At 58.9% G+C, this 24037-nt stretch overlaps 1 protein-coding gene across 1 annotated transcript; it reads right to left on the reverse strand.

Annotated features, from left to right (window-relative positions):
* Positions 1-454: 454 nt before the first annotated feature.
* On the reverse strand, positions 455-23298 carry PALM (paralemmin). The gene is made up of 9 exons (XM_065873881.1): positions 23183-23298; positions 12574-12625; positions 12030-12110; positions 11707-11837; positions 9991-10153; positions 8348-8369; positions 6877-6936; positions 4301-4432; positions 455-984 (listed from the first exon to the last, which is right to left on the reverse strand). Exons 1-9 carry the CDS (start codon positions 23296-23298, stop codon positions 455-457), a joined length of 1287 nt encoding a protein of 428 aa, XP_065729953.1.
* Between the last annotated feature and the right edge of the window lie 739 nt (positions 23299-24037).

Genomic DNA, 24037 nt, shown 5'->3' on the forward strand with positions numbered 1-24037 from the left:
GCTCCCGGGACCCCTCTCCGGCAGGGTGTCCCCTCAGGGACCTCATTGGAGGTGGCAGGAAGGCACAGGCAGGAGGCCCAGAGGGAGGTGGGCTGGCCTGGGGCTGCTTGGAGGCTCCAGGTCACACCAGCCAGGACCGCTGTGGGCAAGAGCCGCGTCTGTGGAGCTGCCGTGACATGGGGGGGCCCTCGTTTGGGGAGAAGCGGGTGTGTCCGTGTCTCTCCTACCAGGCGTGGGTACACGGCTCAGTGGTTTAGGGTGTGTGTGGGGGTGACGGGAGGGGGGAACCCCTGTCCCTCTCTTTCCGGTGAAAGAAAACTCAGAAGGAACGTGTGAAGACACAGCATGTCCTGGGCCCGTGATTGTGGGTGGAGGGTGGACGGGCGCCAGGAGGGCCGGGCTGTGTGGGTGTCTGGTGTGGAGGGTGGGGCCGGGGTCTGGGGGTCCGGGTGGGTCACATAATGGAGCAGCATTTACAGCGCTGCTTCTTCATGTCGAGGTCCTGGGGGTCGCTGGCAGGGGCCTCGAGCCCCACCTGGTTCTCTTCCCTGGAGCCCTCGGTGGCAGGGGGCTCGGCCGCACTGCCGTTGGGCGGGGCAGGCTCCTTGGGCTCGGCCGCGTCCTCAATGACCACCAGCTCTGCGGTGATGGTGTCCTGCAAGCCCAGCACCTTCTGGGTCTCGGCCTCATCCTCCACATTCTGGTAGCCCATGAAGATCATGGTGACTGGGGGCTCCTGGCCCGGCTGGATGCCGGGAGGGCCTGACGTGGCCTCGCCGGGCTGGGCCTGAACTCCAGTGATCTCCCGCCTGGACGGCGTGGTCCGGACTGCCTCCTCCGACGGCCCCCGGGGCTCTGCTGACCCGGCCGCAGACCCTGCCTCACTCAGCGTGACCTCGTCCGCCTTGTGGATGAGTTCGTCCACCTCAGAGGAGCTCAGCGGGTGAATCCCATTCTCCGCCGTGCCGTCCACGGCGTGGACCACTGGCATGTGGGGGGAGAGAAGGAGAGAGTGAGCTGGTTCCCAGACAGGAGGGGAGGCCTGGCAAGGCTAAGAGCCACCTCTAGGCTAAAGGGGAATCAGAAACTAAATTACACCTTTGGAACCAGTTGACAATTAAAGCTCCTATGGGAATCTGTGGGCACAGGCAAATTGGTGCACGGAGGAAAATTTATAGGCACAAAAGCATGTGTTAGAAACCAAGAAAGAATAAATGAATTGGGATTTTATTGTCTCGCAGTTTGAAGCGTTTCCATATTCCCCAGTCAACTTGCTCCCAGGTGATTACCTCGCAAAGTAGGTCTGTTTTTTTCCATCGCAAAGACAGAGAAAATGGAGTTGAGAGAAGGGTAGTTAACTAGCCCCACGTCACACGGCCGGCTGCGGCCGGACCCTGCTCTTTCTACCAGTCTAGGCATTCCTTTCATGAGGACTTGCGGGGATTCTGATTTCCTCCTTCCTTGAGCTCATGTGGACGATGTTGAATTAAAGTTTAGTTCATTCACCCATCTTTCTTGTTTTCTAGTAAATGCCCCAAAGTCTATACATTTTCCTCTGAGCTCTGTTTCGGCTGCGGTTCATGGATTACTTTACGTCATTCTGTTTCAAGTGTAAATATCTCATAATTTCCATTTCGACTGATTACGTCTTTAAGCCAAGATTTATTTAGAAGAGTGTTTTTAAATTTGGGGGAGCGGAGGACTGTGGTCCAGGAAAACAGAGTGTAAGATACAACCTTGCAACGGGACATTGGTCACTTTCTGAAAATGCTCCACCCTTGTTTGAAAAGAATGTGTATTCTCCACTGGGCAGAGTTTTATACATGCAGTCAAGCTTGTTAAGTGTATTTTCCAATCTCTCCGGCTTTTGTCACCCGTGTCCCGCTGGTGTGTCATTTTCTAACCTGCGTTACAGTCTCTGAGGACCGGACTTCGGCACCCGGGAGGAGTCCCAGCTGTGGTCTGATGCCAGCCCCAGATCACAGCCCTTCTAGAAACACAGCTGCCCAGCTACTTAGCATGGACGGAGGGACACACTGGACACCCCAGGGACTCGCCTCCTCCCAGGCCAAGGTTCAGCGTTGGCCAGTCTCTGGCTTCTGGCCACAAGGAAAGTGCTTTCCACTCTCAGTTTCCAAATCCCTGGGGAGGGGCGTCCATGCATCAAGGCCTTGCAGTGACTTTGGGCTCGAGGCCCAGAGGGTGGGGTGTACCCAGGTCACACAGACCCAAGCTAGGTATTTCCCACTGGCCACTGCCCCAAGGTAGGAATCCGAGCCCTTGGTTGCCATGGAAGTGGATCACCTTCCCATTGCTAAGCAACCAGAGTCCAGTCTGGCGGGTCCTGAGTCCCCAGGGGCTGGGCCAGGCAGGGCTCAGCGGCCAAGGTGAGGACCTTCTGTGAGCACAGACACCTCTGCTCCTTGGCCCTCTGCGGTCTCACCCTTGTCCAGGAAATGGGGCAGCTGGGATATGCCCAGGAACCACACAGCCCGTGAGAACTGGAGCTGGGATTCTACTTGGGTCGATGCCCCCAAATTACAGCAGAGCTGGGCTGTGACAAGACCCCTTTGATAGCATCCTGGATAGCCCAGAGGCCTGAACCTCTAAGAACACAGGGCTTCGGGAATCAAACCCACAGTGAGATACCACTTCACACCCACTAGGATGGCGATAATAATAATAACAACTTAACAATGGTCAATAATGAGGGTTGTGGAGGATGTGGAGAACTTGGAACCCTAACGCACGGCTGGTGGGAAAGTAAAATGGTGCAGCCACTGTGGAAGACACCCCAGCAGTTCCTCAAATGGTTAAACCTAGAGTCCCCACGTGACCCAGCAGTTCCATGCCTAGGTATCACCCAAGAGAAGCGAAGACATACGCCCCCACGAAAACTCGTATGGCATAAAACCGAAAGGTGGAAACATTCCAAACGTCCATCAACCGATGACTCGATAAACAAAATGGGGTCCATCCATACGCTGGAATATTACTCGGCCATAAAATATAAACATGGATGAACCCTGAAAACATAATGCTCAATACGAGTGGCCAGACACAAAAGGCCACACAGTGTGTGATTCCAGAGATGGCAACTGTCCGGAACAGGCAAATCCATAGATGGAGAGTGGATTCACGGTTGCCATGGTGGGGATGGGGCAGGGGTGGGGTTTCTATTTGGGGAACAGAAATGTTCTGGAATCAGCTAGCGAGGGTGAACAACATGGTGAATATTCCAAAACCCACTGAGTCGTATACTGAATTGTATGGGCGTCCTGCAGCCTCTCTCTCCAAATTCCATATTCTCATGAGGGCAGCATTCACAGACTCACTAATGGACCCTGAGGCTGAGCTGTGCTAATTTTATACTTGACTCAAGGGACCAGCTCTGGGGACCCCATGTCCTGAAGAAAGCAAACGTTTGCCTTGACTTCAAATGTACTTTTAACATATTCTTAAAATGTTATCTTTACTAAGGTAGGTTTGCTTCTATTCCTGGCATCACAGCAAATGTTGCCCCAAATTTCCCCTCCCCAGTCAGGTCATGCCAAAAATAAACAAAAGTTTAAATGCCAAGATGTTTATGAGATGGCTGTCTAAATTCTGACAGATTTCACAGTTTAAAGGAAAGTTTTCCTTAGTTAAAAAAAAAAATGTGAATTTTACATTCTGTGAATTATATATAGAGAGAGAGGCAGGCACTCAGGAGCTTCTGCAGAAGGCTGCCCTCTCCTGCCGTTCCCAGCTTCCTCGTGGGTATTTCCCACAGCCTGCTCCCCTCCCAGCCGCTAGAGGGAACCCTAAAAACCAAACCAGATCTCAGCACCGTGGCCCCTGCCACCCCCGCCAAGGCTCACCATCCCCCCCGACACTCCGCATCAGCCGCATGGGCTCCTCTCGATTCCCCAGCCCAGCAAACTCCATCCCACCTCAGGGCCTTTGCACATGCTGTGTCCTCACCAGGCGCACTGCTCCCCCACACCCACTGTGCCCCTTCTCACCTCCTCTGCCCCCTCCCCGCACTGCTGGACCCTCACTCGGCCCCCTCCGCGTTTTTTTTTTTTTTTTTTGTAGCCTTTATTACAACAGTAACTATTTAAATGAGTTATCTGTGAAATCGGGGTTGAAGGGCTGGGCCCTCTGGCCGGGAAGCACCCAGGACAGCAGGCGCCACTCAGGATTCGCCTCCCCAGCCCAGCCTGGCGCTGGCCACGCCTCCAGGTGGGTTCTTGGATGGAGGGAGGACTGGGCCTCAGGCTCTGGTGGGGCGGTGGCGGGGCGGGGGAGGGGCGCGTACCTTTGGTCTCGTCCTCGTAGACCTTGATGCCCTGAGGGAGGCGCTCCCGGGGGAGCACGGTGGTGCTGGACAGCACCCGGGTCTCCCCCGTCACCTTGTCCTTCTCCACCGTGATCTCCACCGAGTACATGGCTGGCACGAGAGGCACGGGTCACGCCGCGGCCCACCTGCCCTTGTGCCCCCCGCCGGGCTGCAGCCAAGCCAGGAAGGGGAGCCGGCAGTGCACAGCCAAGCAGCAGGTGCCCTCGACGCGCCCCGCCGCACCCCCCCCCCCCCCCAGCTCAGCGTCCTTCCCTAGCTCCCCAGTCCCGTGGGCGAGGGGTCTGAATTCCTGTGCTGGGGATCCGAGGACACCCCGGCCACCCCGCCCCGTCTGCAAAGCCTTGAACTGTCCCAGTGGCTCAGGGGCGTCCCTGGCCCACTCCAGCCAGGACTGGAACGCGGGTGAGCAAGCTCGCGCCCCGCAATGTTCTGGACTGCCGCGTTCTCTGTGCTGCAAGTCTAAGTCGACTACTGATATATCGATATTCTCACCTGCTCCACCGTGCAGAGGGGATGATTCCCTCTGGACACGAATGCAGTCACAACCCGTTAAGGCCGTCGCTCAACAGCCTGCATCTGACCCCGTTCTGCAGACATCGTCTGCCTGGGGTCCCCAGCCTTCCTCCATGAAGGGCCCCACATCACCACGGCCAAGACCCCTCCCAACCTGCCCCTCCCAGGTCTTCCCATTTCTCACAAGGACACCTCCGTTCTCCCTCCTCCCTCTCTCCACTCCCACACCCCCTCCTCGGTCCATCTGGAAATTCCTGGGTGCTGCCTTCAGGACTCCCAGTACCCGCCCACTTTTCGTGCCTCCGCAGCCCCTGCGCGGGGGGAGAAGAGCTGCGTCCGCCACCATTCCCCAGCCCTCCCCCGTCTCCCCACTGTCCCCCACAGCATGCCCCCACAGTCCTCCTGGACCATCTGCCCCACCATTTCCTCCTTCATCCCTTCCCTTCATCCCCCCACCATCCTTCCCCCTCCCCGCCATCCCTACCACTTCCCCCCACCATCCCTCGCCATCGTCCCCCCCATCCCCCACACAATAACCCGCCATCCTCCACCATTTACGCCCCACCTTCACGCCCCGCCACCCCTCCCGGACCCCCGCCGTCCCCTCCGCCCTGTCTCCCGCCGCCGCCCACGGCCTGTTCTCCCCGAAGCCGCCAGGGGGCGCCTGTGAGAACCCAGCGGGGCGCGTCCCTGCTCTGCCAGCCGCCCTGAGGGCTCGCACGCCACCCCCCACCCCCACCCTGGGCCCTGCATGGCCTGACCCGCCCCGTCCCCTCCTCGCCCTCATCTCCTCCCCCTCCCCGCCTCACTCAGGCTGCTCCAACCAGCACTGGCCTCCGCGCGGTCCTTCCCACCCGCCAGGCGCAGTGCTGTCCCAGAGCCTTTGCACTGGCGGTGCCCCCTCCTGGTGTGACCTCCGCCCCACCTGCATGCCTCGCGCCCTCACTTCGAGTCCTCGTTCAAATGTCACCTCCTAAGTTAGGCCTCCCCTGAGCCCTTTAATTCAAATCGTCCCCTCTCCAGCTCCCCGCGCTCTGCTGTATCCTCTCTGTAAGTTAACCATACAGGCTCTCACTCCCGTCAGAACCCCTGCTCCCCTGGCTGCGTCTCTCCTGCCTGGCTCACAGCAGGTGCTCAGCAAGCATCGTAGCATGAATGAGTGGGTGAAGGATGCTCTGTAATCCCACATCCCTCTGAAGCCTGACACCCCGCCATCAGACATACAGTTGGGCAGGTTGTGCACTGCTCAAGGTCACCGGCTGGGGGCCTCTGGCTTTGCGCTCGGGCAGGGCTGCTCTAACTGGCACACCCCCTTCTGTCGGCCACCCCCGGTGTCGTCACGCCCTGGTCTTCACTGCCTCCCTTGGTTCTGTGCCTCCAAACTAACTTCGGGGACAGCAGCAACAAGGTTCTGCCGTTCGTCCTGACTTCTGCTCACTATTGTTACTGGGTTTGTGCTGGGCCCTGGGCACGAGGTCACTACAATCCCCCCCCCCAACCCGGTGCCAGCCGTCATGTGATCAAGCAGGGATGTGAACCTGACCTTGTAGAGCGCTGAGCACTAATTCGGACTGCCCTGCTTGGTTACTTCCAGGGACAGGGTGCTCACTCCCTCTCCCAAGGTGGGCCGACGATGATGAAGGAGGGAAGGTTTGCAGTGAGCGTGCGAGCCTGTGCCCGCCTCCCTCCTCCCGGGCCCCAGGAGCGAGCGGCGAGGTTGGGGGATGGAAGCCAGGAGGGGCGTCAGGTTAGAAACGCCATGCGAGGGGGCCCATCTTCTCGGGGAAGCTGAGCTGGCTTGTGACGGATGTGCCAAAGCAGAGGGGGCGCCCGGCCCCACCCAGGCTCAGAGCTGCGGCCTTGGTCCAACCACCCACCCATAACCACAGCCCCCACCAGGTACTGCTGAGGGCGCGTCTGCATCCGACCTGGCCCCCTGACCTGGCCCCCCAGGCCCCCCAGGGCTGACACTCAGCCCAGGACAGTGGCTGGACATGGGTCTGAGCCTGGGGCCAACCCACCGGCCTTCATCATGGTGGAGCCTTCAACCGTCCTCAGGGGGGTGTTGGAGATTCTCTTCTCTGCTCGGGGGGCAAAAGGGAGAGAGAGAGAGACAGATTCAGATGAGAAAACACACAGATTTCCCCCTCTGCAAGACATGTGGACACCCCCCGGATACATGGACTCCCCCCAGGCACATGGACGCACCCCAGACACGTGGACACCCTCAGGTGTGTGGAGACACCCCCGGACACTTAGACCACCCTCCCACACACTCACCCAGATACCTGGATCCTCCCCCTAACACGTGCACGCACCTGGACCCCTCCGCACACGTGTGCATGCCCAGAACCCCCGAACACACATGGGATCGCTCCCCCCAAAGAAAACACACTTCAGCCCCACAGTCCGTTGCCCATCTCTTGGACCCAAATGATTTTCACAAAATCCCTGAGAAGCCTGCATGGATTTTTTTTTTAATTATTAATTTTTAATTCCGCAGTGAGACAAGGAGACATTCTCTCCTCATGAATAATTAACTCATGACAAATCAGGCCAAAGACACTTCTGGCTGCCACCTCCAATCCTGGCTGGTGGCGCTCTTTCCATGCCTTTACACACAGAAATAGAGACGCTCGATATATATTTTAAAATATGACATGTTAAAGAAATTTAATATACTTAGTAATAAACTGTTACAGCTAACTGTATGTATTTAAATGTCATGGGAACATGTGAAGTGTTTGTAGATGTGTACACTATATACCTGTAATAAATCGGGGGGGGGGCATAAAATGGGTGCCAGAGTTCGAACTTTGGGCTTTTTCTTTGTTTCCTGGACAGCAGTCTTCTGCATCTGTGTGTGTGGGACCCTTGTCTTTTTATTTTATTTTCCATTCTGTTTTATTTATTTATTTTTTTAAGGCCGTGCCACGCAGCTTGCAGGGTCTTAGTTCCCTGACCAGGGACTGAACCCGGGCTCCATCAGTGAAAGTGCTGAGTCCTAAACACTGGACCGCCAGGGAAGTCCCAGGACCCTTGTCCTTTTAAAGAGTGCACTATCTCCAGGACAGCCAGGACCCTGATGTCTCAGCCCCACCAATCCACCTGCCCTGGAGCCCAGAGCCAGTGGGTGTGGAACAGGGGCAGGGCCGGCCAAGGCCAGGCACCCCGCGTGGACAGGATGGACCCACCCCAGGGCTAAGACCTCAGCCAGAAACGCCCCGGCAAAGCCAGTTTCCTCACCTGTAACACAGGTGCTGCAGCAGCCCCACCCAGGGATGTTGTGAAAATTCGATGAAATGATATTAAGGGGCACTGGGCCGGCTCAAAGTCGGGGCTCGCTGAGAACAATGACAATGCGAGTCATCGTGCTATTATTTTTACTTTTTAACAACAATAGCCCCTTAAAGTCACCCTCCCCTGACTGCCATCCCCCATCTGGCCAGCAGAGGGCGCCGGGGCTCGGCCCGCCCCTTCCCGAAGACGTACCTTTGGGCGTGCCCACCGGGGCCTGCAAGAAAGAACGGAGAGGTCAGGGGTGCCGGCGCCCCCTCCCACATGACCAGTGTCCCACCTGCCGAGGCAGGAGCCTGGGGAGGGCCTGGCTGAGAGGTGACCCCATCAGAGGGGCTGTCTCCTCCTGGACCGATCCCCCAGACAGCCAGAAAGGTCCCAGCCTGCTCAGAAGCCTCCCGGGGCTCCCAGAGCTCCCAGAACAAAGTCAAGCCCTTCCTGGTGAGCACCAGGGCTTGTGCCAGCGGAGACCTACCCACCGGCCTCTCCTGCCTCCTCCCATCCCTGGCCAGCGTCCCTGGTCTCCTCGCTGTTACATGAGCAGTGTCCCTCCGCTTCGAAGGCCCTTCCCGGATTTCCACTTGGCTGGCTGCTCGCTCAGCCCCCTGACCACCCAACCTAAAGGTGGCTCCCCCACCCCATCGACTGTCCCTCAGGTTACCATGTTACTTACTTAGCCAGGAGGTGGGCATCGTGAGGGCAGAGACCACTCCAGCACGCAGTCTGTGCTCAATCAACCTCACGGAAAGCCCCCTCTCAACTTGAGTCCGAGCCTGGAGAACTCCTACTCAGCCTTCAAAACCCATCTCTGGGAAGCCTGCCCAGCCCTCCCATGAATCAGACACCTCACTGGGGACTCCACAGCACCCCATGCTCCCCCACAATAGGTCCGACCACCTTCCTGTGTTTGCAGTTGCCTGACCATGCCCGTCTGCCCACTCTGCAACAGCTCAGGGAGGCCAGGGCCTGGGTCTACGTCCTCTTGGTCTGCCCCAACCAAGCCTTGGGAAACAGTGAGGGTAGGTCTGTAGGCTCCAGACTGAAGCTATCAGAGCAGCAGCTGGAGAAGGACTGGGGCACACAGCAGGGATGTCCCCCCAGCTGCAGCTCCTCTGGGGTGGGGGTAACAAGGGTGGATGGGGGGAGAGGAGGCGTGTCCCACAGCCCCCAGAGTCCTGAAGACAGACAACAAAGGTGGTTGGGAGACTTCTACATTTGCCTTAACACACTGTGGCAACCACGAGCTCGGGGTCCAGAGTTCCAGGGTCTGGTTTCACCTGAACCTGGTTGGATGTCACACCCGGGAATCAATGGCTGAGCCCAGTAAAGGCCACTGCTCAGCTGTGCGGCCTTGAGCCAGTCTCTCAACCCCTCTGGGCCTCAGTCTCTTATTTTTTTTCTTTTATTTTTTTGGGCTGTACCACGTGGCATGCGGGATCTTAGTTCCCTGACCAGGGATCGAACCCGTGCCCCCTGCAGTGGAAGCGCTGCACTGGACCGCCAGGGAATTCCCCGGGCCTCAGACTTTGTCTTCCATCTAATGGGGACGCTGCTCGCACCTGAAAGGGCTGTTGTGGGGATTAGACGTGATGCCTGCTGTGCTCACGAACGCGAGAAAGATGCCAAGCAGGGAAAGACCCTTTACCCGTGAAACGCTGGTTTTCCACTGACTCACTGACCCCCCAGGACGCCCCCACAGGGAGGCAAAGCAAAGCATGCTGGTCACGCAGCTGGGAAGTGGCCAGGCTGGGATTTGGATGCGCCACTGGCCACAGCCCCAGAGGCGGTGAGGGCGTCTGGATCTGGGCCAGCAGGGCGGCGCCCCGGGAACCTCTTACCTGCTGAGAATTCAGCACAGCCTCGGCCCTCTGATCCTCCTGGGCGGGGCGTGGGGCCGGGGCGGGGGCGGGGGTGCGGGCAGGGCTCGGGGCTGCCGGGCTCTCCTTGGCGGCGGCCGGCAGCGCATCCGCGTTCTCCAGCTCCTCGATCTCCTGCTCCAGCCTGGGGAGGGCGCACGAGGTGACCACCCTGCCGGGCACTTACGGTGCCTAGCACCGCCCGGCACATCCCAGAAGGGCTTCCTTAACTTGGATGTTTTCTAACGACCTTGCGAGGTGTTCTCCTTCCCGCGCATGGCAGGGGAAATGGAGTCCTGGAGCAGTGCCAGCAGGCCGCAGAGCGGGGACCCGAACCCAGGGGCCGGCCGGTCCCTGGATCCCTGCACCGCCCGTGCCACTGGTTACTCCTGTTTTTGCTTCCAACAGACTCTCCTTTTTTCCACTCAAATACATTTATTTTTACAGGAACCTTCATCTCTCCAGGGAAACTGGAAAAACCATGTCGCTTTCCAAGTATTAGAAGACAATGGTGCACATAAACCCAGTGAAAACAAGACAGGCATATTCAATCCCGCCTGAAGTGTCACCTGCCTGAGCCTTTGGGCTGCAGACGTTAAAGGCACTCAGCACCTGGGGACACGTTCTCCTTGAAGACTCAGGACAGACTGCGGGTGAGTCTGCAGCCCCCTAACAAAGTGAGCCCAGGTTGGCAGGCTAGACACAGCTGGGGTCAGCCTGGAGGGCTTCCGGGAGGAGGTGTCCAGTGGGGACACTGAGCAGGCAAAATACAGGTGATGGAACCACCCGAGGAGTGGGTTGCCCTGTCAGGAAGAAAGCCAAGGCCCCCGAAAGCCAGCCACACAGTAGGGCTCCAGGGCAGGCCCTCCCCTGGCACAGGGCTGTACCCAGCAGGGTGGGAGGGGCAGGAGACCACCTGGCCCAGCCCCCGGTGGCCGGTGATTCCCATCCACCTTCCATCCCACCCGCAAGAGCCTTTGGCCTGCTCAGTCCCTACCATCTCTCCCGGGCCCATTTCAGCCCCGCCTCCATCTGGGCACACAGGTCACAGGTGGGAAAATTGAGGCCTGGGGAAGGGAATCCCAGCCAATACTCTCCCACTTTCTTCCAGATGAAACACATCCAGACAGGATCCCAAGGTTCCCGCTGCGGGGGCCCGCCTCAGCGTCCGCTGGCTGGTGGGCTGGCCCATGCCTCTAGGGCCTTCCCTGGCCCAGCGGACACTGGAATTTTGGCTGTCACTTCCCTCCGCATGACCCCGCTGCCCCGGGAGCTGAGCCTGGGCCGCCGGCCTGCCTGCCCGGAAACTCCTCTGGGCCTTTTGTCTCAGCCCAGGGCGATGGTCACTTTCCCCGGCCTGCCCCCTCCCCCGGCTTCCTGCAGGCCCAGCTGCAGTGCCTCCGTGGCTCCATCAGCGCCGGGAAGAGCCAGCTGGGCTGGCGCCAGGAAGCCCAGGGGGAGGCCGCATCTCCCACGCTCAGAGATGCACCATCGCCCTGCCTCCTCACGCCTCTCACACCTGCCTGCTGCGGGGTGGAGAGGAGGAGGGGTCACACAGGCAGCACACCCCCCTTCCCCGAGCCTGGGTGGGAGGCTCCTCCCACAGCGCCCCCTCCACCCAGGCACAGGGGCCCGCGGGTGGATCCCACTCCTTGGGCATCTCACCGAGCTCTCCGCGGCTGCCGCGGCCCCACCCACCTGGAGATGGATTCTTCCAGCAGTCGCGCCTTCTGCTCGTCCTCCTGCATCTGTCTCCTCATGTCCTCGTCCCCCTCCGAGGCTGAGGACGGCGTCCCCGCCAGCAGCCAGCGTTCCCGCAGCGCCTTGGACTGGGACAGTGGGGACCAAGGTCAAAGCCAGGGTCGGGGCTGGGGTCAGGTTGAGGTGGGGGTCAGGTTAGGGTCTGAGTCAGGACTGGGATCAGAATAGGGGTCACCTCAGCCTTCCTGCCCCCCTGCTCCGGCCAAGGCCGGGGACCCTGGACGCTGCCGCCCCCTCCCTGGCCGAGGCTCCGCCCGGACCTTCAGGTGCTGCAGCTGCCGCCGGTCGTCCTCCAGCTGCCGGCGCCTGTTCTCGATCTCCGCCTGCCTCCGCCGCTTCTCCTGCCAGACGGACCACGCGGTCAGGGTGGGCGTGGGGCGCGGAGACCCCACAAACGCCCAGTCTTTGCCCACACGGATCCCGCTTTTTCTGTAAATGGCACCCCACTGGCCCCCCCAGACTGTGCCATCTACCTGCCCCCCTCCTGTCCCCCTCCACCTCCCCGCAGCTTGTCCCCCCACCTTCCTCCCCCCCCACCACATGCCAGCACAGTCTCTCCCCTGCAGGTGGGCTGCCCAGGGGCTCTGAGAGGGCTCTCGGCCTAAGAGTCCACATTCTGAGGACTAAGTGGATCTCGACATCTTCATTTTGTGGGGAAGTGCCAGCAGGCACCCAAGTTTCCCACTCCACACTGCGGTTCTGCGTCCTGGAGCCCCAGGCTGGGTGTGGGGAGCCCCTGAGACCCCAGGTCCCCCCAGCCTGCCCCCACTGGCCACACCATCCTCGGGACCAGGAAAAACTCACTGCAATGGCCTGGAGCCGCTCCTGCTGGGACGTGGTCTCTGCCGCCAGGACCCTGGGGGGACAGAAAAGGTCAAGTGAGGTAGGGGGTCCACCCCAACCCTGCTTTTGGCAGATCCAGTTCCAATCCCCACCCTGTGTCTTCCTGCTGGGTGAGCCGGAGTTTCCCATCCGTGGCATAGGGCCATTACCCACCCCCCTCAGAGGCACCAGCCTCCTCTCCCTGCAGCCTTTTTTTTTTTTTTTTAAGTCTTTATTGAATTTGTTACAATATTGCTTCTGTTTTACGTTCTGGTTTTTTGGCCAGGAGGTATGTGGGATCTTAGTTCCCCAACCAGGGATGGAACCCTCACCGCCTGCATCATATTGACTTAAAAAAATACATATGCACAATGTGAAAGTTGCAAGTTTTGTTTTTTTTTTTCTTCCCGGACCGGGGCACGAACCCGTATCCCCTGCATCGGCAGGCGGACTCTCAACCACTGCACCACCAGGGAAGCCCATGAATTAAGTTTCATTTGGGGCAAAATGAGGACTGCAGCCCGGGAGACAGAGCTTCAGATAACTCTGAGAAACGGCTCCGAGGAGGCGAGGGGGGAAGCCAGGACATCTAGGAGTTTTGCAACAAGGGCAGGTAGTCGGGAACGTCAAAAGATTATAGTTAATTACAGAAAACCAGGACTTCCCTGGTGACACAGTGGTTAAGAACCCACCTGCCAATGCAAGGGTCACGGGTTCAAGCCCTGGTCCAGGAAGATCCCACATGCTGCGGAGCAACTCAGCCTGTGCGCCACAACTACTGAGCCCGTGCACCACAACTACTGAGCCCGCGCACCTAGAGCCCGTGCTCCGCAACAAGAGAAGCCACCGCAATGAGAAGCCCGCGCACCGCGATGAAGAGTAGCTGCTCCCGCAACTAGAGAAAGCCCGCGCGCAGCAACGAAGACCCAACGCAGCCAAAAATAAATTTTAAAAAAACCTACGTGTCATAAAATAACCTTTAAAAAAATAAAAGATAAAGAAAATCAGATATCTCAAGTTAGGGAATTTAGCGCTTTTCCATGTACGGGAAGATGCAACAGTCTGGGCTCACTGAAACCATTCCTTTGATATGCACCTCAGCTATCTGGGGCCAGTATCCTGACACATCCTGAGTTTCCTCAGGGCTCACCGCAGGGAATGGCTGCAGTCTGATGGCTGCTAGACGGCAGGTATTCTTTTTAGCCCTGAGTTTCCTGAGGGCTCACCGGCTCACGTTAGAGGGTTGCAATCGTTGATGACTGTGACATCCTTTGTTTATTGCTATGGCAGGAAATATTCCATTTATAAATATTCCATTCCATTTATAAATATTCCACTTATCAATTGGAAGAGGGAGTCCCAACCACCGGACCACCAGGGAAGTCCCCTCTCCAAGCAGCCTTATTCCCGCATTAATTCCTCCCAACAAACCCTCCTGCCACCCCTCGGGGCAAGACCAAGGGACATGAGGAGTGAGGCCCAGTCTAGAGACCTAGAAAGGGCATTGAAGCTGGGCTTCTGAGGATTCATAGGAGTTCCCTGGGAATCAAAGCCTGGAGAAGTGTCTCAGGAAGAGCATGCTATCACCTTTCTGCTCAGACGGAGAGCCTGACCCAGACCGCCCCCTCCTCAGCCTCAGCATTCTCCAGCCCTGGGAGGGACACTTGGGGGAGGAAGGACCCTGAAGCCCCACCCCACAACCTTTGACCAGCAAAGTCCTCGATGCTGTCCTGGGATTTCTGGCGCTTCTCACACTCGCCTCACCTGGAGTCTACCAGGACTCCAAAAGGCCCAGAGACAGCGGTGAGCCTCCCAAAAACACACAGCAAAAAAGAAGCAAAGCTGAAATTCAACCCCAGACTCCCTTCTCATCCCATCCACGTTTTGTTTGTTTGCTTTTTTTGCTGAGCCAGACAGCTCGCGGGACCTTAGCTCCCTGACCATGAATTGAACCTGGACCCTGGCAGTGAAAGTGCTGAGTCCTAACCACTGGACCACCAGGGAATTGCCCCATCCATGTTTTCTGAGAGCCCATCCGGTGCAGTTTTAGCCTTAAACTGGTATGCAGTAGGAGCTGGATAAATGTCAGGTGCCCTTAAAGGGACAGGACCTCATGCTGTTGAGGATCTGGGGCCTTCTGTGGGGGCACGGGGCCAGCAGGAGGCCCAGGACCTGGAGGATGAGTCATCCCTGCCCCTCCTCCCTGCTCTCCTGCATCCCCCCTCCCCACCTGGTGGGGGAAGAGGAGCTTTCAGAACCTGACACTTCCCTTCCCAGTCTCCGGTCTGGAAGCTACACACAGTAGGTGCAGTGAAATGACTGGACCCCTGAAGCCCAGAACGTCCTCTACAACGGGCCTCAGGATAACCTCACGCTTCCAGGGCCGCTGCGACGATGCAAAAGGGGGGTGGGGGGCGGAGGGTCTCGAGCCCAAGCGGGGGGCTTTGGGACCGTCTGCCTCAAATCCCCAAGGACCACAGGGCCACTCTTGGAGGCCCCGTCTCATGGGGGAGGGCCTGGCGGGCACGAAGGGGTTCTGAGCAGTGGGAGCCACAACCCCCCACCTGTCCCCCCATTTGCCCCGAGCCCCTTATCTTCATGGGCACGGCAGGCACTGAAATTACAGACCGTGTTTGGGCCCCACCCACTCCTTGGCCTTGTATCAGGGCCACCCCGAGGCCTCCACAGACCCTGTGGGTCTGGCCTTGGTTTCTCCATCTGCACACCCCAGCTCCTGACGCTCCTGTATGTCTCCCGCCCGCTGTGGCTCGGAAGGGAAACAGGCCCCAAGAAGCAGAGCGCTCGGGGTCTACCCCGACCCAAGCCCCCGCCCCCGCCCTCCCTCCCCCCCACTGCCGCCGGGCGGCTGCCAGGTGGACATCCATCCCGGGCTGCAGTGCCCCAGCCGCCCGCCCCACTAGGGTTCGGTGGTTTCCTGGCCTTGCTGAGACCGGTGAAGTCATCAAGCTCCCACGCCCCAGCCAGGTGACCCCACCCAGCTCCTCCCTCCCGAGGAGGCACCTCCTCCCCTCCCAGGGGCCCGGCAGCCCCAGCTGCACCCTCTGCCGTTTCCCCCGTCCTTCCTCAGGGAGGCTGGGTTCAGCTGGGTGGAGTTCAAGAAAGGCTTGATCCAGCTATCTGACTCAGTTGCCCTTCCTGAAGGGCCAGGCCAGCTGGATTTCTGGGTCAGCCCCTTCACCCTGTGTGACGCCGGCAGGGTGCCACCCCCTGAGCTCCCCACACAGGCCTGTTTCCTCAGTTCTTGCAGACGCCACACTTCCCACCCCAGCCCAGGCCTCCACCATCACCTGCCACCTCCCTGCCCCCCTGACAGCCCACAGCCAGAGGCAGCTTCTCCAAACGAGAATCCAAACCGGTCGCTCTCCTGCCCTCAAGTCCCCCAGGCTCCCAACCACCCTTTGCAAAACACCACAAGGCCCAGCCCGCACCCACTTCCCTGCCCTGGCGCCCTCCACTCTCCCTCCCGCTCACTCTGTTTCCAGCCACCAGGAGCTGCTGGCTGTGCCTGCCCTGTACCAAGTTCATCCCTACCTCAGGGCCTTTGCACTTGATGTTCCCTCTGCCTGCTATACGCTTCCCATAGCTGGAAACCGAGGCCCACAGAGGGCGAGTCACTTGCCCAAAGTCACACAGCTAGGAAGTGAGAGCTGGGATTCAAACTACAACTGCCCAGCTCCAGGGCCGCACCACAGAGCTTCCCCTTTCCTAGCCCCAGCGCGGCCTCCAGGGACCCACTCAAGCGGGAGGCAGAGCTGGGGGAGGGGGCATAGCAGCTGAGACCCTAGTGCAAACAGGGCCATGGCGGGCAGAGTTACCAAGCCGGCTAATGCCGGGTCCCCACCCTGACAGGCAGGTGGCCATTCAGGCCAGACACAGGGACACAGGGATGGCTGTGAGGTCAGCTTTCCAGGTTGGAGACAAGGCGGGCAGTGTCCTCGCTAGGGCGGCCAGTCCCTGCCGGGCCAAGCGAGGGCAGGGGAAGGTCAGGCGGACACACGAAGGAGAGGCGCCGGACCAGGCAGAGAATTTCTATCCCTCCCCATCCGCCTGGCTGTCTCAGCCCAGACAGCCCGAGGGGCGCAGGCTGTGAGCCCCACTCAGGTGCCCTTCCCCAGGCCTGGGGGCGCCAGAGCCGCCCTGGGCGCGGCCGCTGCCTCTGGTGATGGATGGCTGGGCCCACGGGAGGCGGTCGCCCGGGCAACCGCGCCATCCCCATGGCAACGCCGAGGCCTGCAGGCGCGCGGGGGTGGGGCCGGCGCCAAGCATCTCCAGTCCCCAGCCCTGCGCTGGGGGCCTGAGGGGCTTCCGGCCTCGGGCGTCGGGGGCTGCCTAAACAGGGTGGGACTTGGATGGATAACAGGGTCTACCCAACCCCTGCTGCAGCGGGGAGGGCTCCCCGTTCTGGTTTTAGGTGCATCTGCCCAGGGAGGGGCTTCTACCCGGGAAGGGTCTGAACCCGCCCTCGGTGTGAGGCAGCCAAGGTCAAGCGAAGATAATATTCAGCATCATAAATCCGAAAAATAAAACAAAATAGGGGGCTTCCCCGGTGGCGCAGTGGTTGAGAGTCCGCCTGCCGATGCAGGGGACACGGGTTCGTGCCCCGGTCCGGGAAGATCCCACATGCCGCGGAGCGGCTGGGCCCGTGAGCCATGGCCACTGAGCCTGCGTGTCCGGAGCCTGTGCTCCGCAACGGGAGAGGCCACAGCAGTGAGAGGCCCGCGTACAGCAAAAAAAAAAAAAAAAAAAAAAAAAAATAGGACGATGGAACCCTAATAAAACAGCAATACAATAGGAACACCTTCCCCAGCGCTAACCATCTTCCGCGGGCGGGTCTCAGCCCCACTTTACGGAAGGGAAAACTGAGTCTGGGGAGAAGCGGGGTCTGTACACATTTCCTAAGCGTCCAATCTCCTGAAGATCCTGTGAGGCACGTGGGATAATTATGGCTGTTTTATCAATGAATGGACTAAAGCATCTAAATGGTGAAGTGGGGACCTGGACCCAGGCAGGGTCGGGCACATGGAGCGCAGGGTCTCCCTGAGGTCTGGCGCGAGTAGGGGTGGTCAGTGGGATGGCTGAGATGCTCACTTGGGCTCAGTGAGGGAAGCAGAGGCCAGATTACAGATTTTACAAGCCGGGCGCAGAAGCTGAATTTTGGCTAAAACGCATGGGGAGGGTTTAGCGTAGCATGGCGGCTGCCTCCGCTGGCTGTGTGACCCGGGGCAAGCCACGAGCGTCTCTGAGCCTGCACTGGCTCCTCTGGGCAATGGGCCACAGCTCGCAGCTGCTGGTGGAGGGACATGCCCTCCGTCAGGACGCCCACCAGCAGCCCGCGCAGGTGTCTGGTCCTTGCGCGATTATTTTTATGGCGCATGGAGAAAATTCTGGGCTCGAGCAGCCTTGTGGGCGGCTCAGGACTCGGCGAGGGCGTCGGCTGGGAGCGCGTGAGATAATGCTGCTCCAGGAGATGAGCTAATGAGACCCAAACCCAGCGAGCCAGGCAGAGGCCTCAGTGTTTCAGGCGTTTATTTTTTAAAGGCCCAGAGAGGTTACACAACCGGCTCAAGGTCACCCAGCGGGCAGGAGGGACGGGGGGGGGGGGGGGGGGGGGGGATGGGGGGCGGGAGGTGGGAGGCCGGTGTGTGTGTATGGGTGCCACTTGTCTTTCCAGAGCCCACTCCTGGGCAGCTCCAGCAGGAATGAGGGGGTCCCAGCCCAGACAGGCGAGGAGCCCAGCGCTGGAACATTCCTGTGCTGATTGAAAGGAAACAGCTGACAACGACCTTGGCCACAGGTGGGGGGGTGGGGGAGAGGCAGAGTCGCACGGTGCTGGGGGTGGGGGGTGAGAGGGAGCCCAGCGGCCCCTTCCCCCATCGGGTGGGGGATGGAGTGGGGGGAGGCTGGTTCCCAGCCCCAGACTGGGTTCCTCCTAAGCGCCAGCACCTTCCTCGCTCCAGACCCTCCCGCAGTCCTGTCACCCTGAGTGAACCTCAGCCTCTCAGCACGCAGTTCAAGCCCCTGTGTTCGTCCCTCACCCTTCGCCAGTTCCCTGCCTTCCCCTTTCTCTCCTCCACCTCCAATCTCAGCTCAAACACAGCTGCCTCTTTCAGGAAGCCTTCCTAGGTCTCTCCCCTCATCAGGAAGGAATTCCCCTTCTCGAAGCCCCTCAGCGCTCAGCACAAGTGGGCCTCCGGGAACACTGCTGTCATGGGTGAGGTGAACAGCCCGTGAGGCATGGGCTTTCTAGAAGCTTCAAGGCAGAGAGACATCTCCACCCCCATGGTGGGGACCAAGGTTGGAGCAGGTCCCAGACCCAGGGGAGCAAATCTGTTGCCTATTAACCTGGGATGGGGAGGGGTGAGCTGGACCCTGCCCTGGGCCCTCACAACAGGATGGGGCAGCAGGGAATGAATGCGGGCCCTTCTCCGGCTTCAGGCAAATCCAGCAGCAGAGACCAGCCCCAAAGTCCCAAGGTCCCTCCCACCCCTCCCTCGGCTGCTCCCACCACCTCAAACATTCCAGGCACGATCCCACCTCAGGGCCTTTGCACTGACCGTGTCCCCGGGCCTGGGGCACTTCTCTGCCAGGTCTCCAAGGGGCTCACTGACTCCCTCGGGCCTGTCTTCAGATGTCACCTCCTCACTCAGGCCTCCTCTGACCCTAATTAACCCCAGCACCTCCCAACACCGCCCCCTAGCCATCACCATCAGGAAACACCTAATCATTTAACTTATTTTGTTGATTTCTCCACAATGACAGTGACTGTCTCTTTTTGTCCCTGCCGTGTCCCCAGCAGTTGGTACACAGCAAGTACTCAATAAACGTCCACTGGGCCAGCACATCAATTAGGGTCCTTCCATTTCCAGTGGAGGAACCCACCTAAGGGTTCCCCACCCTTGTCACATTCCTGCCACCCCCAGGGACCATCTGTACTGTGATCACTTCCTTTTTTTTAAAGAAACTCACTGTCACATCTTACATTTATCTAAAACAGGACCTGGGCGCCTCACATCCAAGAAAGGACAGAGGACAAGCCCCAACCACTTCGGACGTGACTTACAAATTAATATATAAAGCGACCCAAATGCCCATCAACGGATGACGGATAAACACAATGTGGTCCCTCCACACACGGGAGCACCACTCAGCCCTGAAAAGGGGTGAAGCCCCGACACTCGCTACAACGTGATGGACCCTGAGGACACGATGCTCAGTGAGAGAAGCCAGACGCAGAGGGACACACAGGGTGTGATTCCATTGATGGGAAACGTCCAGAACAGGCCGATCCACAGACACAGAGTGCATTCGTGGTTGTCAGGGGCTGGGGAGGGGGTGGGGAGTGACTGCTGACGGGGACGGGGTTTTCTGGGGGTGATGGAACGTTCTGGAATTAGCAGTGATGGCTGTACAACTCTGAATGTACTGAAAAACACTGAATTGTACACTTTAAATAGGTGAATTGTGTGGTGTGTGAATGATATCTCAAAAAAGCTGGTAAGAATAAAGATATACATAGATACAGCAGAAATGCTGGCCCTCTCACCAAGGGCCTTACTGGGGCCAGAGCTGGGGTCCTGCCCACCCCACGGGGCATTGTAAGGCCCTGCCAGCCATGCCCTGAGGCTCTCCAGGGTCAGAAGGATCTGAACACAAACTGACCTGGTCATCACCTGCCCGCTCCCTGACAAGTGTTACTAGAAGCCTCCCGCCAAGCCAGCTGCCCTCCCCCCCACCGCCCAGGCTGGGCTCCCAGGCCTGCCCTCACTCTGGTCCTTGGGTGTCTTGCCCACCACGGGGATTGGCTTGGGCTTCGCCTCCCAGTACCTGTCCCAGTCCAGACTGTTCCAGTGATGGGCTCTGACTTGCCCTGAGTTTCTGCTTGAAACCTGTCTGGCACGAGACAGACGCCACAGCCCAGTTCTCCACCCCTTAGGCACCATGACCCCCACTCAGCCATCTCGTGCCGCACGGAGACCCCTCTGAAGCATGGCCAGGGTGCACTCTAGCCTCCCAGCACATACAGGGGCTGGGCCATCTTGCCCTGACCAGGACACCGTCCCTGTGGGCAGCTCTGACCACCACAAAGTTCTGAAGTCAGCCTACGCCGACCCAGACATCAGGTCCTGCCGCCCCTCCCCCGGCTCTCGCTTTTCTCCCCAAGATGCTCACACTGTCCCTGTCCAGGCTGAGGTCTGACTTGCTTCTCCCTGCTCTGGACCGTCTGCTGCCAGAACCTCTTTCTGGTGCCTGGGTAAGAACCTCACTCCTCCCCTGCTCGGATACCATCCATGGCTCCCTGGGGCTCCCCAGCTGGGTACTGTAGGCCCAGAAGGACCTGGCCCCAAGAGCACAAACCAAAGAACACTGCCTTCTCCCAACACATTTCCCACCTCTGGTCCTTTGCACAGACCAGTCTCTCCACCAGGAACACCCTTCTGCCTGCCTGGGTGAGCCCTTAAATATATTTCTCAGAAAAGGTCCATGACAGAATGGACAGGAAACCTTCCCCACACCTCAGAGAAGACCCTCCATGGGCTCCTCCAGACCCAGACCCCTCTGATCCTGCACAGGGCTAGGGTGATCAGCAGGGTCTGTTTCTTTTCTTTCTTTTTTTTTTTTTTGCAGTACGCGGGCCTCTCACCGCTGCGGCCTCTCCCGTTGCGGAGCTCAGGCTCCGGACGCGCAGGCTCAGCGGCCATGGCTCACGGGTCCAGCCGCTCCGCGGCATGTGGGATCTTCCCGGACCGGGGCACGAACCTGTGTTCCCTGCACCGGCAGGCGGAACCTCAACCACTGCGCCACCAGGGAAGCCCAGGGAGTGTTTCTTATATGAACAGAGGAGGAAATTCCCTTGTGGGACAGTGGTTAGGACTCGGCCCTTTCACTGCTGGGCCCCAGGTTTGATCCCTGGTCGAGGAACTAAGATCCTCCAAGCTGTACGTTGTGGACAAAACCAACCAACCAACCAAACAAACAAACAAAAACCCAAAACAGATGACAGGCTTCCTGGGTAGAGATAGGATGGAGGGAATAGGGTCCCAGACTTGGAAAAAGGTGACGTGATACTCTTTAAGAAAATCAACCCATTTTCCTGCATCAAAACCCGAAGCCCTTGAAGATGGGCCCTCCCCATGGGGCTGGGACAGAGCTGTGAGTGGTCCTTACAGGGCTCAATCCCTAAAGCACCCACCCTCCCCTAGCTGCACCCCACCCAGGAGGGGCCTGGGTGGGCTCGTGTCTCCATTCACCAGATGAGAAAAGTGAGGCCCAGAGAAGGGGTGTGGTATGACCGAGGCCCATGGGGGGTGAGAAACCCCCTCTCCATGCCCCACTCCAAAGTCAGCAGTCACAGAAGGGGTCCCTGGGGTGGACGCAAGGGCAGATGGCCCCAGGAGCCCAGAACACAACAAAGGCCACCTTCTGTGTAGCCCAGCCAGCCAACCAGGCTGAAAAGCCGATGTCAGGATACCTAGGAGCCCCACAGCCCACAGCCCCTGGATACAGGAATGTGCAAAGACCCCCTCCCCAGCCTTCCCTGGCAAATGCCAACATCACCCCTTTCTGGCTGTGTGGCCTCAGGCATGTCCTGTCACCTCTCTGTGCCTCAGTTTCCCCACCTCACAGGGCTGCTATAAGGACCAAGTACGTCCACGTGGACAAAGCACTCAGAACAGGGCCTGGTATACTGCAAGTGCTCAATGACTGTTAAGTAAATAAATCACACCTGCACTTCTCAGACCACCTTCCCGCATTCCTGCCACCACCTCTAGTATCAGCTGCTTGTCCCTTCCCTTCAAATCCACTCACTGTTTAAATCCAACCCCTTTGTTTTCAAAGGAAACAAAGTTACATCCTTACCCAGACTGAGAAAACCAGAAGCCACTGCCACACACATCAGAGTAAAAACATAAAAAAAAAAAAAAAAAATACACGATGAAAATAAAAACTTCTCATTAAGCTCAATTATCACTGGATACTGCTGCCTTTTAACTGGTTCTGCTTCTCATTAAAGGGAGATTCGCAAGTGTGAAAGCAGCGTTAAGAACCCATTTAGCACCCAATGGAGACGTTCTCCTTGAAACTGTCCAGGCCTCAGGGCGGTCAGGGCTCTGGGAAGGTCCCGACCCAACTCTGCTCTCCTGCTCCGTCCCGGGGTCTGAGCCTTCCCCTCACCCAGGAGAGGGGTTTGGACATCTGAGGTGGCTGCTCCCAGCTAAAATATCTTTATTTTACCAGCCGGGGCCTGAGGGTCCCAGAGGAGAAAAGCACCTCACCCTCACCTGGGCCACACAGCAAATCCTCCCCATAGCACGATGCATCCAGCTCCGGATCCCCCACCCAGGCCCCACCCTTGTCCCACCTTCAGAGCACCACCCAGCGCCCACACGGCCTGCCTCGTAAGAATCCTTTCATTCTTAAGTCAATGAAAATTCGTTTAATCCTTAAATTAACGAAAAATTGTCAAAAGTCGTAAACGTCTCTTTAAAAGAAACTTTCCAGCACCACCATAAGCTGCCACCATCTCCTGTGACGGCAAAATCCATGGAAACGGAAGGAGGTGGACGATTACGTCCTAGCGGCTGCTGCCTCCGTGCCTGGAGCCTGCTCTGCCCTCGTGGAGAAGGACGGAGAGCCTGGGCAGGTGTTCACGTAGGGCGGCACCAGATGGAGCCTCTCCGCACCCATCGTCACCCAGGTGGGGACAGGAGATCTCGCACGGCTATTTAAGCGGTTAACGCCAAGTCCTGTCCCACGCCTGCAGCCAGAAAAGCCAGTGACCTGCCTAACGGTGGACCCACAGCACCATATCTGACCCATGACCAAGAAGGCCTGGGGGCAGGGCAGCAAGCACCCGGGGGCCCTCCGTGTGCTGTGTGACCATGGGCCAGCGGCTGCCCCTCTCTGGGCCTCCATAACCTCATCGAGAATGAAAGGGGGGCTGGAAATGAAACAATGGGGTCCATCCGGAATATCTCACTCCTCTGCTCTGAGTGGGCGTTTCCTCCCTCTTCACCCCTCCTCCCCCAGGCAGCCCCCTCCCCGGGGCCACACCCTGCCTAGGGCCTGCTGTGGGCAGGCCCACAGGCTCCCCTTGGGCCCCAAGAGCAGATAAACAAGTGAGGGGAATGCAGCAGACTGGTCTGGGCCCCGGCTCCCCTGAGCCCCTGGCTGGGCTCCCGGGGCCGGGCTGGGCCTTTGTCTGGGTTTTCAAAAGCAGAGGACATAGGGTGTCGCCTTCCTGGGAGGGGGGCAGGCAGGAGGCAGCGGCTCCCACCCAGCTGAGGGTGTGGCGGGTCACGGGTGAATCCCTGGAGGAAAGTTGCAGGCTCAGAAAACACACCCAGTGGAAAGGGCAGAGGAGCCGGGCCGGGTGGGCTGGCTGGACCTCCATGTCCGGCCCCAGGCAGGGTGGGGACCCGGCCCA

The sequence above is a fragment of the Phocoena phocoena genome, chromosome 3, assembly GCF_963924675.1.
Source record: "Phocoena phocoena chromosome 3, mPhoPho1.1, whole genome shotgun sequence".
Lineage (NCBI taxonomy): Eukaryota > Metazoa > Chordata > Mammalia > Artiodactyla > Phocoenidae > Phocoena > Phocoena phocoena.